At 40.1% G+C, this 21471-nt stretch overlaps 1 protein-coding gene across 4 annotated transcripts in view; it reads right to left on the reverse strand.

Moving 5' to 3' along the window:
• Positions 1–17172: 17172 nt before the first annotated feature.
• Positions 17173–21471, reverse strand: part of hyd (E3 ubiquitin-protein ligase hyd) — a 544651-nt gene continuing 540352 nt past the window's right edge. For all 4 annotated transcript variants that reach the window (XM_067158035.2, XM_067158036.2, XM_067158034.2 and 1 more), the window contains exon 47: positions 17173–19317. In XM_067158035.2, the coding sequence (XP_067014136.2) occupies positions 19105–19317 (213 nt within the window). In that variant the 3' untranslated portion in view covers positions 17173–19104. The remainder of the gene's footprint in view (positions 19318–21471) is intronic.

The following is a 21471-nucleotide window of genomic DNA, read 5'->3' on the forward strand; positions in this document are numbered from 1 at the left end:
CGGCGGTTGTATTCTGGCTGTGCTGTGGTGGTTGCATCTGTTTGGTTGGCAGGGGGTTGCTGAGGACTTGGTGGTGTGGAGTTTAGGGAGGTGATGGGTATTGGTATTATGGGAGAGGGGTGGGTGGTCGTGGGAAGTATGGGGAGGAGTGTAGGCCGAAGTAGTGATGGTAGTAGTAGTAGTTGATGTGGACGAAATGGTGGTGGAGGTTGCTGGGTTGTTCTACGTTGATATTCATTAACGATGGGAAGGGTGGTAGGATTATTAAACATTTGCTGCAGTATGTATTCTGGAGTTGGCACCACTTCATTAAGTCTGTTGTTGATCTTCGCGCCGCAGGCTTCGAGGACTGCTGTTTCGTCTCCATCTCGTAGATATGCCAGGACCTGCGCTGAAGGCTGGGAAGTTGATCGATCCCTGAGCCTGCGAACATCGTGGACTCGGGAGCCGGACTTGCATAGTTCGCTTAGGATGAAGTTTTCCGCGAGGGCGGTGTCCACACCTGTGATGAGGCAGGAATACATGCACTGGGGAGGCGACAGCCAACTAGGCGTCTGCCTATTAATTATTCTTGGGCCGACTGAGTTGCAGATAGAGTTGAGAGCCACCCAGCCGAAAAAAAATTGAGGTGTGTTGGTTTGATCCCGAGTTTGGTCAGGAGATGATCTTCTAAATTAGCATTTTTTAAATACAGAGAACTTCAACAAGGAGTTTCGCGCTTGACATATGATTGTGCTGGTATCTAGCGCTGAATGTTCGAATTGGCTGCAACAGTGTGCAGCATTGTGGCTAAAAGACGGCGTACTGTTGAAAGAGCGCCAAGTCTATCACGTGTCAATTGACGAAAGTAAAGGGAATGTTATAAATATTGTACTTGTGAATGTCGTCGTTAGTGTGATCAGCTGTCACCCCTAGAGGCCCGGGTTCGATTCCCGGCTCTGTCACGAAATTTGAAGAGTGGTACGAGGGCTGGAACGGGGTCCACTCAGTCTCGGGATGTAAACTGAGTAGAGGGGTGTTCGACTCCCTCCTCAGCCATCCTGGAAGTGGTTTTCCGTGGCTTCCCACTTCTCCTCCAGGCAAATGCCGGGATGGTACCTAACTTAAGGCCACGGCCGCTTCCCTCCCTCTTCCTTGTCAATCCCTTCCAAACTTCCCATCCCCCCCACAAGGCCCCTGTTCAGCATAGGCAGGTGAGGCGCCTGGGCAACCACCAAGAATCCCCGCCAAGATAAATAAAGTTCTCACTACCTCAAAGCACTGGAACTCGGGTACAGCCGAGGCGGTGTGCCACCAACTGCAAACAGTAGATGCTGATTGTTTTTTCCAAATTTAACAGCTACAGATGCTGATTTTTTTTACTTAACACCCGCAAACACTTGCTCTTTTAATATGCTAAAAGAGCAAGTCGCGAATTTAACATACGGTGCAGCGTTGCCAATTTCCGAACGCAACACCAAGCTAGGCAGACCCTGAATTCAAAGAGGGCGAGCCACATCGTATACAAAATAACTGTGCCTGTCATGTCACCGAATGTACCTGGACACACATACACAGTTAAAGCAACATTAAGCGTGGTCACCATGGATGACCAGCATGTAATAATCACACATACTGTACATAAATTACCTATACAGGAACACTCAGCAGATCACACAACAGACCACAACCACTACGGACCGACAGAGGAGCTCCGCTATCGGTACTTCACTAACCACCTATTGTAGGTGGACCACACGGACAACCAGGGAAATAATAACTGTACTTAATTAATTTCATGTTAACAGTTCATGGAAAGCCCAGTGGGATCAGTCTTCAGTAGTGAACAAACATCTAGTTGAAAATCCTTCCAAACGAGTACAAGGCGACAGTGGAGAATCATCAGTCGAATAAGAACTGGACAAGGCAGATGTAGCCATCTGTTGTGCAAATGGGGTTAGACTAGCTCTGCAGATTGTGATTGTGGTGTGTCTTCTCAGTCAATGCACCATATTGTTGCTGACTGCCCAATTCGAGCTTTCAAAGGAACGCTAATGGACATTCACCGCGCATCGGATGAAGCAGTTGATTGGGTCAAAATGCTAGACCTAGAGTTATAGTATTGTACGGACTTGTGACTACGCACATTTATCCTGAACTATATGCATGCATGTACACTGACTGACAGAGCAAATGCAACACCAAGAAGGAGTGGTTCGAAAGGGACGAAAGTTGGGGAAAAAACAGAGACGGCACGGACGAATAATTGATGTTTATTTCAAACCGATATGCAGGTTACACAATGCGCACGGCATCGACTCAGTAGGATGTAGGACCACCGCGAGCGGCGATGCACGCAGAAACACGTCGAGGTACAGAGTCAATAAGAGTGCTGATGGTGTCCTGAGGGATGTTTCTCCATTCTCTGTCAACCATTTGCCACAGTTGGTCGCCCGTACGAGGCTGGGGCAGAGTTTGCAAACGGCGTCCAATGAGATCCCACACGTGTTCGATTGGTGAGAGATCCGGAGAGTACGCTGGCCACGGAAGCATCTGTACACCTCGTAGAGCCTGTTGGGAGATGCGAGCAGTGTGTGGCGGGCATTATCCTGCTGAAACAGAGCATTGGGCAGCCCCTGAAGGTACGGGAGTGCCACCGGCCGCAGCACATGCTGCACGTAGCGGTGGGCATTTAACGTGCCTTGAATACGCACTAGAGGTGACGTGGAATCATACGCAATAGCGCCCCAAACCATGATGCCGCGTTGTCTAGCGGTAGGGCGCTCCACATTTACTGCCGGATTTGACCTTTCTCCACGCCGACGCCACACTCGTCTGCGGTGACTATCACTGACAGAACAGAAGCGTGACTCATCGGAGAACACGACGTTCCGCCATTCCCTCATCCAAGTCGCTCTAGCCCGGCACCATGCCAGGCGTGCACGTCTATGCTGTGGAGTCAATGGTAGTCTTCTGAGCGGACGCCGGGAGTGCAGGCCTCCTTCAACCAATCCACGGGAAATTGTTCTGGTCGATATTGGAACAGCCAGGGTGTCTTGCACATGCTGAAGAATGGCGGTTGACGTGGCGTGCGGGGCTGCCACCGCTTGGCGGCGGATGCGCCGATCCTCGCGTGCTGACGTCACTCGGACTGCGCCTGGACCCCTCGCACGTGCCACATGTCCCTGCGCCAACCATCTTCGCCACAGGCGCTGGACCGTGGACACATCCCTATGGGTATCGGCTGCGATTTGACGAAGCGACCAACCAGCCCTTCTCAGCCCGATCACCATACCCCTCGTTAAGTCGTCTGTCTGCTGGAAATGCCTCCGTTGATGGCGGCCTGGCATTCTTAGCTATACACGTGTCCTGTGGCACACAACACGTTCTACAATGACTGTCGGCTGAGAAATCACGGTACGAAGTGGGCCATTCGCCAACGCCGTGTCCCATTTATCGTTCGCTACGTGCGCAGCACAGCGGCGCATTTCACATCATGAGCATACCTCAGTGACGTCAGTCTACCCTGCAATTGGCATAAAGTTCTGACCACTCCTTCTTGGTGTTGCATTTGCTCTGTCAGTCAGTGTACATAGATTCATCATACGATAAATAAATAAATTCCTCAGTAACACGGTAATACAATGAGTAAGGTTGCCTGTGTTTTTGAACTTCTCACTAAATATTTTACTGCATACACTAAAAAAATTTGATTTATTTACAAATGTACAAAAAACAAAGAAAGACAAACTGCACACCAAAGCAGTACTGGTCGGCCTTTAACTTGCAGAGGGGCTTATTGTTTGCATTAAAACTTGGAAGAAAAAATTAACACTACAGTACCATTCACTTTCGTCTCGTGGATACCGGTCAGGAATGTGATGTTCTCTGGTAATGTTTTGCTAGTTTATGGCAGTAGCGGGTGTGTGGGATATAGCTGACGAGGGGGTGTATATACATCAAAAGGCTACAAAATGGTAAGTTTTTTAATGCTCTCTCAGCGAACTTCGACAGAGGGGTAACGATTTACTCCCTGTAAAGACCGACAGTTTACCAATTTCAGTGCGGTAATAATAGTTTTCTGAGATTTTGATTCAGTACAATAAAACTTTCACGAAAGGAACAATATTTCACATTTGTTACAATTAAAAAGAAATACGGCGTGATTATAAATAATTTATTGGACTACACACTAAAAAACTAACAGACGCTACAGAGACTGCCAGACAGACGAATGCGCGTGAATCATACTGTACCTCAGTACCCTTGATCTTAGAAAAAATATACCCCAGCTACTCTTCCTCACAGCACATGCAAAGTCTCCACTACTTGCTGTGACGCTATACAAATCGGTTAGTTGGGACGAACGACATTTTGTGCGTATTTCCGCAAAAATTGTGTTTATGATTAAAGAAAATAAACGAAAGAATTAGTTGATACGACAACAGGGCTTGTATAAATTGCTTTTTTAAAAACAATTCCTAGTTTCATACGGATAAAATGGAATAAATGCAATAGTTTCTTCACAACGTGGAAGGGGTGGGGCAACTACCTGCACTAATCGCCGCTACTTGTTTACGGCTATCGGTAGTAATGGCCAACAGCGTACAACGCAACCTTTAACACTTGCCGCTCCCTTCGCAGAAACAGTGGTGTTCCTTGGCATGTCAAAATACATAGGGGTTTGGTCAGTATTGCCATCTACGAGTTGCTGCCACCTTAAACCTAATCACACGCCTGTGAAATTCTGTTTGTTAATCGGAGCAGTCGTTGGGCATTTCTTTGGCACAAAGAAGTTTTCCGCCAGAATTACCGAGTAACCCACCCGGAATACTGTCGGATCGCACAATTTTCCGTGCTTTTAATTGTAACATTTCGTTAGAAACACTGCAACCGCTGTTCCGCATCTCTCTCTACAGCTTCCTCAACATCCGGGAACTTGCTCCGTTTTCTCCAATTTCTCACTAAAATTTAGTATTTCGTGAACAGAAAACTCACGACCAGCTGCTCTGTTATACATTTCTTCCACAAATTTCACCACGTTTAGCTTGAATGAAGCCGTGTAACTGTTAACTCTCCCCACGACAAATATGTACTAACAAGCTCCAACTGTGCGCGGAAGTGGCCTTCTCCGCTTGTTACTGCAGACGCACATTCTTAATCGGCGCTAACAATTATGCGAATATTAGGTCAAAAAGTTAGGGGTGCGGCTGATATGCAAGTAAATACGATATAAATGTTTAAATAATATTAATAATGATTACACATTCATCAATTTTAGCCATTGCCATGTTTCACTATTGCTCTCTGCCAGTGCTTTTCTTTTGTTTGTTTTAATATTCATTTTGGTGGATTTGGTGTGCTGAATAATGCTGCAATAGCAATTGGTTTCTTTGAAAATATAAAAACCAAATATTTTCAAAGTGCACATCACATTTTTATTTAAATATATGGCATCCTTTCTTTGATGAATCCTCTATTCTTTTCTTTGCATTGGTAATTTGGTGTGTAGGGGAGAGTCCTACAGTACCAGCCACCTAACTTTATTCCTTATAAAAAATAAAATGCTGTACGGTAGGAGATTTTAATGCAATAATCTTGTACTTCATAAAATGCTTTTGCAATGTCAGGGTGTGATTTTTCCATAAAATCTTACCAAAAGTTTATAATTGCAAGTTATGAATCTCATTCCGTATTGACGGTTATCACTTTACAAAAGAAAATATTTATAAAATCCTCCTATCAATACAATTCGTCATCTGTTAGATGAAACAAAGTCTATACATGTTTCAGCCTAATCTCAAGGCCATCTTCAGTAGTAAAACGATTGTTACATAATATACAAACAAATTAAAAAACGTAATGATGTGAAGTGACAGTGATCATGATAAGTGAGTTAAAAACACATTGAGGTGCAAAGTCCTCTCGTCTAATAGATCTTGCTGGCTGTTAAATAAAACATTATGCTGAGGAGTGTAGTGAGACCGTCAATACTACGAATAAAACGTGTAACATCTGTAACATTCCTTTTTAAAGTAGTATTGGCGGTCTCACTACACTCCCCAGCATAATGTTTTAATTAACAGCCAGCAAGATCTATTAGACGAGAGGACTTTGCACCTCAATGTGTTTTTAACTCACTTATCATGATCACTGTCGCTTCACATCATTACGTTTTTTAATTTGTTTGTATATTATGTAACAATCGTTTTACTACTGAAGATGGCCTTGAGATTAGGCTGAAACATGTACAGACTTTGTTTCATCTAACAGATGACTTGAATTGTATTGATAGGAGGATTTTATAAATATTTTCTTTTGTAAAGTAAAAAGTTTATAATATTTAAAAATATAACAAAGAGTAATTTCCAAGGACAACAAAAATCTTCTTCCAGTACTGGCCAGTTACTATTTTCTATATCTAATAAATTACTAACATCAAACAAATACAGAATGAACTCGACACACAAAATTATTGGAATTGACATCCACTAACTCCAAGTTTGGTTTAATTTTTCCAATAATCACAAATAAAATACAAAATATTCCCTTGATCTACACATCCAACATTTCGAACACTGCACCCATTCTTCATCCAATGACTCACAACAAATAATGAATAATGTGTTTTCTTCCCTTTCCTTAGTATTTACATAATAATCATAATAAAATTGAATTGGTGAGGTACTATTGAATGCTTGGCCAAAGCAAATATTAACTGTACATTTTTTTTTCCTGCACAGGGAGATTTTTTTTACACGTGGCTTTATAATGGAAAATTCTAAATTCCCATGGAGGGAATTAGATTGGCTTTATGTCGCACCAACACAGATACGTCTTATGGCGACGATGGGGCAGGAAGAGGCTAGGAGCGGGAAGGAAGGGCTGCCGACAGTGGGGTTCGAACCCACTATCTCCCGAATATTGGCTGCATTTAAGAGACTGCAGCTATCGAGCTCGGTGACATGAAGATTATCTAGATCCTTCATATAAGTAACTAACTGATATCGCAATGCAAAGGATTTTTTAATTCTTCCATCTGAGGAGTTAGATCCACAGCCACACCAACTTTAAGTGCTCTCAGACGATCTCCTAACGTACTTCTTGGCGCACAAAAAGCCTCGGGAGCCTGCCTTGCAGTCATTTTGGTAGAAATAATTTAGTTTAGTGCCATCTTCATCCCGTCCTCTGTTATTTTACCCCTTTTCTCGGTCATTTCACCCTGGAACGTGATAAGAAGTGGATATAGTTTTATTTCTTTAAAAGTCCTATTGGCTGGTACTGGAAGACTTGGTTGGCCGGTACTGTACGAAACTCACGTGAAGGAACTTCCCCAACTAGATACTGTTTAATAGACGATGTTGTGAAACTTTTACAAGTAAAAACAAAGTCAACAGCTTACCTGGAAATGGAGTACTTGGGGCTTGAAAATAACTTTTCGTGCACGATCGTAAGCCGGCCAACGTAAAATACTCGCATCTTACACAAGACTTAACGCTAAACGAAAGCTCCAAAGTATGACATGCGGGAATGTAGCATCCTTCATGTGCCACCAGTAAGCTACTGTCAGAGCACCTAAAACGAGAACCAGTAATGGCCGGTACTGTACGACTCTCCCCTACAGAATATTTTAATCCTGAATATTGTATTGTTGCTCATTTATTAATAAATAATCTTATTTTACTTTCTGTTGATAGCTTTTTTAAAGCTGATAAAAACTTTTCTTAATTTGTGTTATAATTTCTGCAATTAGGTGCTGAATATTTTTAATTAAAGCTCTCAAGGTGTAAAAGAAATGTTCACTCGAAGCTCCTCCCCTCTACACATGAGTTTCGAACAGGAAACAAGGGTTATGGCAATTTTTTTTTAAGCAACTGTCGCTAATTTTGAAGTTGATGAATTAATCTAAGTAGTCCCTTTAACACGTTGAATGCCAAGCGACCCCATTTGGTACTTCAGAGTATTCAAGTTTTTGAACTTTGCGTCCCCATACAGGGTCGTACGTTCGTTTGAAATCGAGAACTGTGCGAACCCATTTGAGTAGGGTGACAAAGTCATTATCTTGTGCAAGGACTGTTTATGTAAGTGCGCAGTGCTGTGAATATCCTGTTGTGAGAGTTTGTTCATTACGATCCTTAGTCATTATGAATAAATAGAGCAGTAAAAGACTTGGTGCACATAGTCTGGACGATTTATTGAACAAGTCGGACAATAATGATGTAGACAAAGAATATAGTGATTTTGAACCCAGCACCAAAGCACATAGCGATCTTGCACATTCATCCACAATGATGAATTACAATCTTCAGCATGCACTTCCTGAATGTACTCTGGGCTTCCAAGCCACCTGCTGCAACACTTAACCCCTTCAACGATAAGTCACTGTTTCCCATGTTGCACAATCATCATGCTTATGCCATGTGTACAGACGGTTATCCAAATTAAGTTATACAAACGTAATGATATACAGTAGAACCTCGATAATTCAAAATCCCACCTAATTCGAAGAAGCTCTCGTAATAATACCAATATAGTTGGTCCGTTATTGGACATTATAAGTTTTTATAAATTTTCCAGCTAACTCATTCCTGGTTGCCAGCGTTTTGCCCCCGTGTGCTAAGTTAGGCACATCAGTTGGTAAACAGCACACCTACCAAGACGCATGGCTAATGCATACCGTGGAGGCCACTGCGTAGGCTACTTGGAGTCACCGGCAGTGCCAATGTACTAAGAGACACTGGGTGATATGAATAAACCGGAGACGTGTCTCTTGTCTCATTAATATTAAGACATGTCTCAAATGTATATGAATAAAGAAGCGATGTCTCGGCAGTGACCTTTGCTCCTTGAGACACAGCTCGTTAGCGGATTCTCTCGGAGACACATCTCCAAATGTATACGAATAAACTGGAGTTTAGTCTCTCTGAATGGAGACTGATCTCCGAATTTCTTGAGACAGCCCAGTAGGTGACTCAAGGCGATAGTGATCAGGCTGAAAACGTGATGGCGGAGTTTATGATGGTTTTACAACGGAGAAGAAAAATGTATAAAGCACGAAGAGATTCTCTCGAACATGATTATAAAGATCTCTACCGTTTCCGGAAAGAAAATGTGGAATGGTTAGCACAACATTTTCTGGAGCCAATACACAAGACATTCCTATAACAATAATGGTAAAGATGATGACGATAATAACCATTAGCGATAGGATTTACACGGATCATAAAGTCTAAAATGTTCAAAATCAAACCAGAAATATGCAAAACCTTGCAACATTCAATTCTGAATTATTATTAATTATTCCTAATCTATTCCACATTTGTGATTTTCTTCTGTACGTTGACATTTTTCTATTCACAAAATACGACTGACATTGTATAAATAAAATTAATTTACAATCACAGAAAAGGCTGAAACAAAACATAGCTATGTTTAAGATATGACTTACAATTATTCAACGCTTTCATTATTCACTTTCTCCTGCTCCTTAAATGAATGGTCAGCGTAGTACACTTCGGTTCAGGGGGCCCCCGGGTTCGATTTGCGGTCGGGTCAGAGATTTTAACCTTAAATCCTCAACATTCCTGCAACTCGCACACAACACTATCCTTCACTACAAGAACACGGCAGATGACACCCATCTTCGTCGGAGGTTCTGGCTTACAAGGGCTGTACCAGGCTAGAAATAGCCACATGAAATTATTATTATTATTCATATTTTGATATCTGGAAGGATATTTTTCCAAGCCTGAAAATTATCGCTCTTTATCACATGTTGGCCAAATGGTACTGCACGAATGTGAGAGTATCTTTGGTTCTGGTGTAACCTATCCCATTTATGTTTAAGTGCCGTAAAATTCCCTACCCATGCCTTTTTCGATTGCACTGTTTCTAAGTTTATTTAAAAGTTTCAACCGGCGGCTCATGCCCTTGAGAAAAATATGCTGTAACTGGTTTCACAACATTTAACAGATTCGCATAATGACATTATTCGGCCAATGATTTGCTGCCTCTATGAGTGCTGCTCTTTCTCAACCATCGCACCAAAATCTCACCTGCGCCGAATACTACAAGGGAAGCATTTGGTTTGGATCAGACGGATTTCGATGAAACTTCGATGAATTGTCAGTCCACCTGTCTTATATTCACTTTGTCATAAAATCGACGACATTGTTATGATTAATTGTTAAAGAACAGCTGGGTGGTTTGCAGCTGTATTGACCTTGCGTATGCACTGTAGAAATGCACTCATAGTTATATTTTAAAATTACATTAAAAAGTGCGTTTTAGAGTGAAAATTAGATTTTGACAACATGAACAGAATATCTTGCTTGTCAAACCCATTTTACTAACATGCACAATATATAAATATTTCAAAATATTAGGCTTTTAATACTTCTTTGTCGTTTACAATTGTAGCTAACACATGTAATATGAAATCCTCATCATTTGTATATAAACTTGCACGCTGTAAATAGCCTTAAACTTTCGGATTCTTGTTGAGAGTCATTCATTTTGTAACACTGCGGGTAACCTATACAACAACGTCAATCATGCAGCGATGTTCTGATGTCGTAATTGACCATCCTACCATGTTTCATTGAAATTGCTGCCATCTACACACCACGTTCCATTTAAAAGTGGAGCAAAAATTTACTGTCAATAAATACCGGTACGTAAATATTATTTCACGGCAGAACGGTCTAGCTCATCATGTTACTAAGTTTCATTGCAATTTGTCTGGTCCAAATCAAATAACTCCCTTGTTAGTTATATTCGTTAATGAATATGGATAGCATTTTGTATTATTTCTATGTTTTGCAAGTTTGAAATTTAGACAGTTTATCTAACAGTATATAGGTATTGGTTGTATATTATATACCGGGCGAGTTGGCCGTGTGGTTAGAGGCGCGCGCTGTGAGCTTACATCCGGGAGGTAGTGGGTTCAAGCCCCACTGTCGGCAACCCTGAATATTGTTTTCCGTGGTTTCCCATTTTTACACCAGGCAAATGCTGGGACTGTACCTTAATTAAGGCCACGGTCGCTTTCATCCCACTCCTAAACCTATCCCATCGTCGCCACAAGACCTATCTGTGTTGGTGCGACGTAAAGCAAATTGTAGGAAAAGTAGATTATATGCAGAAACACCCCCAGCTATGCACAGGTATGATCAATAAATTCTTCATTTTCGTGAAGAATGAAGTACAAAGCGTGATTAAAAAGTGTTTGAGTGACTTTCAATGACCGCAGAAAATTATGCATTTGAATGTGTATCCTAAATGTGATGATAAATACAATGCAACTTCTTACACAATATCTTGAAGGAAACTTACAAGGAAAGAAACCTTAAATCAGTCGTTACCAAGCTGTGGTGCAAGTATACCTAGTGTACAAGCCACTACGTTTATGTCAGCCTAGAAAGAATTGAAACAAAAACTGTAATGATTATTGAATATTGATTAATACAAAAGGTATAGTTTGCAGAATAGGCTCCCGAGTGAAACACAACTGAAGAAGAAGAAAAGGCTGTCAAGAAGTATTCTGAATGAAAAAATATCGGTGGGTGTTCCATTTCGGTTGTACTTGTTTGTTCTGCTCTTTTCTCCCTTTCATGTAAAAGATTTTCCATTTGCAGTTGCGAAATCTGTTTTTGCACTGAAATGAGTTCTTCTGTTTTTTCGAGAACACACTGCCGCTTTTCAATCTTTTTCGGTTGTAAATCTAACACTTTCATCTGTTCCATCAAAACCACTCTTTGTAGCTCTCCGATTGTTAATTCACTCGTCAGCTGACAGATACCACAGCCAGGTGCGAGACACATCTCAAGCGGAAGGAGACAAGTCTCGTTAGCGAGAAACAAACTTTATTCATATACATGACAAGTTCTGTCTCGCAAGTGACTTCCGTCTCAATCCTCCTACGAGACTTGTCTCCGAGTTACGTCTCATTTTTATTCATATCACCCACTGTCTCATTTTCAAAAATTGATGCCTGCCTGGCCATCAGATGATAAAGATATTGATTCCCATAGGGAACCTGAAATGTTTGTTCTGAATGAGTAAATTTATAATACCAATATAGTTGGTCTGTTATTGGACATTATAAATTTTCCAGCTAAATGTCCCAAGAGCTTTGAAGACAAACTTTGCTTTAGTCATGCAGATCGGTCCCGATACTGGAGACCCTTGAGCTTGCGGCTGTGTAAAAAACCTCCTACATACATTTGTCAAGCTCTTCAAACGTAGAATTTTTCATAGTTTTTCGGTTTGCCCTTCCACTGTTTGCATCGGATGAACAAGCAAATGATAGACGTTTTCTTTGTTGCGTAAAAATCCTGCATGGTAGAATCACCAACGTTATATTGGACACACACCTGTGTAATGGTTAGAACCTCGTTCTATATTTTATACAATATACAACTTCTGTTGAATCGTCAAAACGACACGCTTCCGTTCGGTTGCCATTGTTTGCAAACTGAACTGCATTGAACAAAAACAAGACAATGACAGAGTGGGGCGGTGTGGAGTAGAGCAGGTGCTTGCGGCCGGTGATACACCAGCTACAAATAACTTCAAGGTTACTATTACGACTCAGCAATATTATCCTGACCCTTTGTAATTCTGCATTACTGTAATTCCTAATACTCGTGCATTTTTTGGGCCGATTGCAGAAACGATAACTAGGTTTAAGCTTTAGACATCGTCTACCTAAACAACGTCTAAAGCGAGCACGATCTTCCATTGCATAAACAATGTTTAGTCGCTGTTTAACTAGACATGCCTTAAAGTTTCAATTTTTGTTTGAAAATGGAGACAAAAGTATCTTTCATGCAACTCTCTGCTTGTCTCAACCAATGAAATTCGTCGGTGCACGCGCCGAACGCCAGTCAGCTGTTTGTCTTCCTACACATTACTCAAATATGGCTAAGCATGACTTGGCCTCAGATAAGAGTATTGCTTTCGGTGGAAATTAAATCTCATAATATTATCGACACTAAAACGACACGCCACCGTACGGGAAAGTGTAGCTTTCATTATAGCATTGTTACAGTGAGTGTAATCTACTCATAAATACGGTAGATTTGACAAAGGGAAGATGAAGCAATAGTAATGTGTAACCGAGTGTGTTGTACGGGCCATATAGATGTAGCTTGCATTCTGGAGATCGTAGATTAGAAACACATCATCGGCAGCCGTGAAGATTGTTTTCCGTAGTTTCCCTATTTTTACACCAGGCAAATACTAGGGGTGTTATTAAGGCCACAGCTCTTCTTCCTCAGTCCTCCTCTTTCAACAATAATCACCACCACTTGCCTTTTCCTATCAGATAGTTGCCGAAAACTTATAAGATTATATACATATATGTAAAAATCCCATACAATCTACTTTTTAGTTTTCACTATTATGTGTGTTTACTTGGCAGTAAATATAAGTGAATTCCTCCCGGCTGATGTATGTGACAGCCCTCTGACGATCGGGATAAGTAATTATGATATGCATGTAGTCGAAGTGGCCTATAATTCCATGGAAATTACCCCATGCATATAATAAAATATATCGGTTGCCTAGAATTGTATTCAAGTTGACAGTTACTGGACTGTCCCTTTGTCAGTCTCAAGAAACAAGTCTCTCGAAAAGCGAAACCTTATTTTAAGATTATCTCCCCGTGCACGTTAAAGGAATTGCTGCGATTTAGCAGCGGGCGACCCACAGAGAGGCCGTCGGACTAACCTTTCTTCCCGGACTCGTCTCAACATGATAATACAAATTACAAATTTCATGGTACATAACCTCAGACTGTGATTCACTCCTCTCATCTGGGTAAACAGTGCTCTCGGCAGTGTTTAAACATGACCGGTTAACATCGGTTTTAGACAGTGTCTAAGTGATAAATAATGTCTCTGCAATGCGGCAGCCATACTTAGGCATTGTTAAACCGTAGACATAGTCTAAATATTGTTTCTGCAATCGGTCCTTAGTGTTTCTGATACAGCGGTTAAGCCGCAACGCGGTTGATCTGACTATGGTAAATCAAAAGCTGAGTGTATGGCTGAATGTCGGGACATTAACTACTGTATAATTGCGATGCCATATGGGGGCGTGTACGTGTGCAATTCGTAATGACCAATACAACCCGATATGGGGTTACAATATTTGACCTAATTTACATTAGAGGTTAACTTAATATACAGTAAAACCTCGTTAATTCGAAGTCGTTGGGACGCAAAAATCGGACTTCGAATTACGTGATTTCGAATTAACCGCCAACACGTACTTCGGAAATGCCAACCCTTGCGGCCTAACAATATATTCTAAGATCCGTTACTGCATGCAGTTAACCTTGATTCACAGTTTAAAGCTCTCAAATATCATGGAAAAAACTATTTCCAAAGGTATACAACAAGGTGCATTTACAGTAATAAAATAATGCACTTTGATAACTCGCCGGCAAACATAACCTCACGCAATCAAATCAAAAGAAAGAAAACATGATTGAAAGAAGAGGATAAATCTATACTGGCTCCCCTGTGCAAGTACTTTATTAATTGGATTACTGTACTGTATGCATTTTTGATGCCTTGTGCTTGCACGGAATGTATCCGATGTCCTTAAAACATCGCAGCTTATCGAACTTTCCTATGACGAGGGGAGAAAGTCTCTCGCTTCCGTCCACATTACAACAGTACAGTACAGTACAGTACAGTGACTATACTTGTACGATTTCCTGCCACGGCATTTCTAAGACCCATTAATGTATGCAATCACCTTGGTTCTCAGTTTAAACTTTTCAAATGCCATGGTGAACACTATTTCAGAAATTTATCCAACAAGGTGCATTTACATTATTCAGATAAAACAATGACAAACATAACCTCACTCAACGAAAGGAAGAAAACACGATTCAAAGACTAGGAAAAATTATGCTGGCTCCCCTGTGCAAGTGCTTTATTAATTGGATTACTGTACTGTCTGCATTTTTAGATGCCTTGTACTGGCAAGGAAAGTGCCCGACGCCCTTCAACATCGTGGCTTTTAGAACTTTCCTATGCCAGGGGAAGGAAGTCTCTCGCTTCCGTGTGCACTGTGCACTGCATAGCAACAAAGTACATTTGCCGGCTGGCAATTCTCTCCTTTAAAATCATAAGTCCATTTGGCCTCAGCATTTAAAAAAATAAAACAAACGAACAATGTAGTTACATCGGCATTGACAATATTGGTGCGTACAAATTGATTATAGGCTATAAGCCACGCTTTTTCGCCAACTGTCTGCATCGCCAGAGTTCGCGGATTCTACCTCTCTGCACACTGCCTGCTACGTGATATTGTGAATTATGGCGTTCCTAAAAACTCTGAATACAAAATAATTATGATTCCGCTCGAACATAGCAGATATGAAGCACACTGTAGACACGCCGAAGTAGGTGCACGGTCCGGAAGATGCGTTCTTTCATGACGCGGAGAAATTTTGAGTTTAAATTAGGTACTCCGTAAAATACAATTTTTTTTTTTCCAAAATGTAAAGGCAGTTTCGAATTAAAAGTCTGAATTTTGGTAACGGGACTGACATTGTTCTTCGAATTACAAATTATGCGTATTTTGAATTAAACGATTTAAATAACATGCAAAACCGTGCCTCATGTTTCCGGGAACGAGAGCTGCTTCGAATTAGGCGAGATTTTGAATTAACCGATTTCGAATTATCGAGGTTTTACTGTATCCTCATTTCAGAGATCACTTACTTGGTTAAGCCTGTGAATGTTTTGGCACCAGGGAGTAACTCAATGTTCTTAGCTCACGGCATTAGATGGCAGTCCCTTGAATTTTGGTCTGGCACTCAACATGTTAATGTAACCTAAGATCATAATCCAATAAGCTGAGAGACAAGGCAGAAGCTATACGAAAAGCTGTGGATATTGACAGATGCAACTACTGGAGGAGTCTCATAATACAGGTCTAGGAAATGGATCATTTAATATAAAGAGCCTTATTTAAATTAGTGCCTATTTCCAATATAGATCCATTGAGTTTTTCTCATTTTCCTTATGCAGCACTGCCGCAACTGTTTCCAGATTTTCTTTTGATTGATAAATGTATGAACTTTGAATTCAAGCAAATTTCAGTGCCCTGGAGAAGGGAATGTTCCAGTTGATGGACCATTCTGCTGTACTTCATGTACGTAGTAGTCTTAGACTACACAGCTATGGGACTCATATTATGTTTAAGCATCAAAAGTTCAAATGTATAATGCCTATTTGCTAGGGGTTTCACTGCTGGATGAAGATGACCGTTATGAATGTTGACTCGATGTTCATCTCTACTACTTACCAGTAAAACAACTCAATACTGTGAATGATAAGGGAGAAAAATTTATTTGAAAATTTACAGAAAAGATATTAAACTTTCTATGTAACTGGGTATATTGTTGATGTAAATATAATCACACACTTTCAATATTCACATACAAATGAAGTGACAGGACAAAACTGATTCTCTGTGCATACTTTCTACAAGAATTTGGAGAAAAACATGAATTTCTATATCTGGTTTTCATCAACTTAATCTATTGGTGTCCAAAAAAGATTAATTAACGATATGAAAATTAGGCCCAATGTATTTAAAATACAATTGTCACTTATGTATAAATTTCGAACAAAAATAAAGTTATATTCTTTGAAGCAAAGTGTCTCATAGCTTTTATACAGCATACATCAATACAGGCTGCTTCCTAATGAATTATGTTATTTGTATGCTAACAATTTAGATTTACAAAACTAAATGGTCCAGCTTATAAATCAACATAAAAAAAAAGATCAGAACTTACAATATGACCATGGAACACTTCATTCTGGATTCTGTTCCACTTGTTGCAAGTGTGTTAAATAAGCAGTTACTGAACATTGATGTCAATTGGAAAAAAAAAAAAAAAATAATAATTCTGAGACAAATTCTTACAGAATTTAACTATACAAAAAAAAAGAAGTCTGTCATTAAAATGAACCAGTTTTTTCTTACAAGTAGTTGGAACACTTTCTAAAAAGTGAAACTATATTTGATCACATTTCTGCACAAGAATTTCATTTTCACATCCACAGAAGTGACTGAAACAGATGGGAGAAAGAAAACTGGAGGGAAGATAGAATGGAGTTACCAGTTCTGACATAATTAATTTAACAAGCTTAAATGCGCAAACTGTAAAGTAAAAGATAAAATCTCTAATGCTAAAAAAAGTGAACTGATTAATTACTCGGTGCATATGTGTGTGTTTATCTAAACCACTTCTCCAAATCAAGAATATCTTAATTTTGTCGGGTTGTCTTAACAGACATTTGGTACACGTGGCTGAACTACAACAAATAAAGATTTCTTTTATATACAACATGATACTGCCATCAATGCTCAGGTAAGAAGGCTAAGAGAAGCAAAATATATATAAGTACAGAAAAAAGACGGAGAGCAGCAACTTACCCTGCAAGAACGCATGGATAGAGTACACACAAAAGACAGACATGGGCCTATAATTTCCTGCTGCAGCCTTTGTCATTGGAGGAAAAGAAGAGGACAAAGGCTGTATCCAAACATCTTGGACTCGTGCCTTTCATTTGTGTATACTCTATCCCTGCCTACTTACAAGATACTGCCGTCAGGTGTAAGTATTCTGAAGTGTGTCTCTAATTTACTTCACTCGTATAAAAGTATACCCGAGTTAGCGTCGTTAATACAAATGAATGCTGCAAAACACTTGACTAAAACGTTTTCCTCTTCTGTCTTGAACATTCATGAAAAGGAACGAATGAGAGGAAAACATAACCAGTGGGAACCAATGTACACGAATGTATAAAATGTTTCTCTGCCACTAACAATTTCTCATCACTTCACATTGTAATGTTCAGTAACTCTTCTTGACCCTTAGTACCGAGTACATTATGTGTTACACGCACAAAATGGATTATGTCAATTGATTCATCTTCTTTTACTGTCACAGCTATTAAACTACTATAGATAACTAACACACCTATAAAACAGCTATTTTCTGGTTTAAACACCTCTGATAAGGGTTTCGGGGCACTTGCAGCTTACATATTTTGTGACTTACTTTCAACGCCCATCACAATTCCCCTTCTTTTACTTCAGTTTGATGGACCTTATTTCTTAACCCTAGAGTTGGATTAGCTCTCGCTCTACGTTTAAAACTGAGACGAGAGTAATTCTGATTTCTCAACACTTCTGAAAGTTGCTGCCCTATATAGGGCCATATTTAAAGAGATTTTTAAGTTAAATCCAAGTCACTGTATATGGCACACACCCTTTTGTTGTATCCATACAACAACAACAAAATTATTTATTGATATAAATATCACTTGTATTTTTTCACCTTTAAATTAAATTATCATAACAAATATACTTTTCAACACACTAACATTAATGAACGCTTACATATTTTTTATTATATTGTAAAACAAGAGAAACAAAATTTTGACAATAACATTGTGCAGAGCAGATGGAATTTTCTCTCAGATTGGCAATATCTTCTTAACCTAGTGAAGAACATCTTATAAGAATTTAATGTTGTCCATGGCAACAGAATCACAAAATGCTCACTAGAATGGAATTTTTATTACCAAGTTGAAATTATTTCAACACAAAAAAATGTAAGAAAAACAGCCTCAGTATGAGAAACACTTGCCGTCCATACACATCCTTTTCACAGTCGTGCTGAAAAGAAATCAAGCAAGGCAGACAGAAGCACTGGACCATTTTGCTTTTAACAACACACTTCGTGGATTGAGTAGTCTTGTCAGCACATTTATAGATTGTGTCCATCACATCACTACAGAATCCCATACAAATACTGTAAGTGCATCCAGTCATTGTCCATACAAGACAAAGTTATATCCATAAATAGTGCATCCAAATCTTGCCCAAAAAGGAAACATAGTTCCAAGATAAGAGAAGAAAGACTCTGCAATGGATAGGTCATCTGATCAATGGAAATCCATCTTTCTTTCCTCACTATATTGAAACATACATAGGTTTGTCACACCAAGGCATGGAGGTGTAGAAAGGAAGGAGAAAAGAGTTTACTACAGTACATGATCGGGTGTTAAATCGGATCACCTTGTCTTTTCAAACGAAACCGAAATTTTTGGTTTTAATGGCTAACAGCAGCTTGTGACGTAGAACAGCCCTGCTACTGTACAACGGTATGTATAGACGAGAAATACAGGTGTTAGCAGTTGGTAAATGAGTGTCGTCAGCAGGTCGGATAGTAACACTTGGCATAGGTTGGAATCCATCTTCGCTGGCGGGAAGTGCAGGAGATCCAGTCCAGAAGTACACCTGGAGGAGTAAAAAAATAAATAGAAAATGAGTTAATTTATAGTCAGTAAAAATTTAAACATAATACAAATAATTACAAAATTATGGTAATTAGCCACCTGGATGGAAATGCCACTCAAAGGGTGTCTCGTATCTAGGATGCTGGCTAATATAAGAATGGAATCTGGATATAAAAATCAAAACCACAATTGGCATTGCAAGAAGTGTGTTTCTGAAGTTAAAACATCTTGGGAGCAATCGCGACCACAGATTCAAAATCTCACAGGCAGAGCAAGTATCCCCAATGAGATTGTGCTCCCTTGTGCCAGGAAATCATGGAAGCCTTAACCCATCAAAAAAATGCAGGAGAACAGCCTATTCCACATGCACCTTTCAAAATGACTAATAAAGCTTAACTAATCATAGGAGTAAGAGGGTGGAGAATATTATTTAAGCATCGAACCTCTACCAGTGATTCGATCCATGATATGGCCACTCTGATACGGGAAACGCAAAATATGATGGTTGCCAACCTTCTGTGAAGAGATGACGCTAGTAGTAGTAAAATAATAGAAGTTCAATGAAAGCCTTGCAATGACTACCTCTACGGTATTCTCTAGATCTATTTCTCAAGGCCCAGCAGCACAGAAATATCATTATCTAACCTAAATTTAATCTTCTCCTCAATTCAAACTATAAAACATTTTATGTTCACACAAACATGGGGGTTCTTAAAGTTTTAACAAAAGTAGAACAGTGTTAACTAGTTGTGGGTTATATTCAGCTGGAAAAAAATCTTTAAAAAATGTAAAATTCTGTGGGTTTAATATTGCATCAATCAACAGTGGTGTTAAAGAGATTCAGGGAAATAATACTGTATTAACTTGCATATTAGACCCGACCCCCACTTAGCTTTTCAGGAAGAGGTAAATAAAAGCTTGCAGGAAGGAGACCACCTGCATAATATTAACACTTTTCATGTCCGGCTTCATGGCTAAATGGTTAGCGTGCTGGCCTTTGGTCACAGGGGACCCGGGTTCGATTCCCGGCAGGGTCAGGGAATTTTAACCATCATTGGTTAATTTAGCTGCCACGGGGGCGGGATGTATGTGTCTTCATCATCATTCCATCCCCATCACAACGCACAGGTCGCCTACGGGCGTCAAATCAAAAGACCTGCATCTGATGAGCCGAACTTGTCCTCAAGACACTCTCGGCACTAAAAGCCATACGCCATTTCATTTCAACACTTTTCATGATTAGACTGGCACCGATCCTAAAAATGTTAATTTATTATTTGAAGAAATGGAATTTTCTAGCTATAACCTGTTTTATTAGGTCTATTTGAGAGAGGTAAATGAAACTGAAAATTTTTCAATGTGCTTTACGTCATACCAACACAGATACGTCTTGTGGCAATGATGGGATAGGGAAGACCTAGGAGTGGGAAGGAAGCGGCCGTGGCCTTAATTTAGGTACAATCCCAGCATTTGCCTGGTGTGAAAATGTGAAACCATGGAAAACCATCTTTACAGCTGCCGACAGCGGGTTTCGAACCCACAATCTCCCGAATGCAAGCTCATAGCTGTACGCCCCTAAACTGCATGGCCAACCCTCCTGATAATTGAAATACCAGGCTTACGTAAATGGACATATCTAATCTATCATAATTTTACATTTCCAGTTTCCCAAGTACTGTAGGCAAGCCTCTTCCAGTATGTCTTACTGAGATACATTCTGTTGCTAATGACGTCTTCTAGTGTCCTTCACCGATCTGAATCTTTACGATGTCCATCCAGTAGGTTCTTGGCCTTCCCACCCTCTGTTTTTCTGCAACATGCCTCTCCAAATTAACATAAACTGTTCTTGTTGGCTCCATACTCATTACATGCCCAAAACACCTCAATCTGGATACGCTGACCTGATCTAACATTAATGTCTCAATTCCAGCTTCCTTTCTCAGCATGTTATTCCTTTACTTGCCAGTTTTTTTTTTTTTGAATTGTGGAGCTCAAGAACTTCATTTCAGATGCCTGTAACCTACATAATCAATATTACTATGTTGAGTTAAGTAATTACATCCGTTAGCCCGTCCAGTGACCATGATTAGCCATTTCCAGCACCGTCTGTGGAAAAAATTTTCACTATCAGAACGTTGGCCAGCACGGTAGGAGA

This window comes from Anabrus simplex, chromosome 14 (assembly GCF_040414725.1).
Source record: "Anabrus simplex isolate iqAnaSimp1 chromosome 14, ASM4041472v1, whole genome shotgun sequence".
Classification (NCBI taxonomy): Eukaryota; Metazoa; Arthropoda; class Insecta; order Orthoptera; family Tettigoniidae; genus Anabrus; species Anabrus simplex.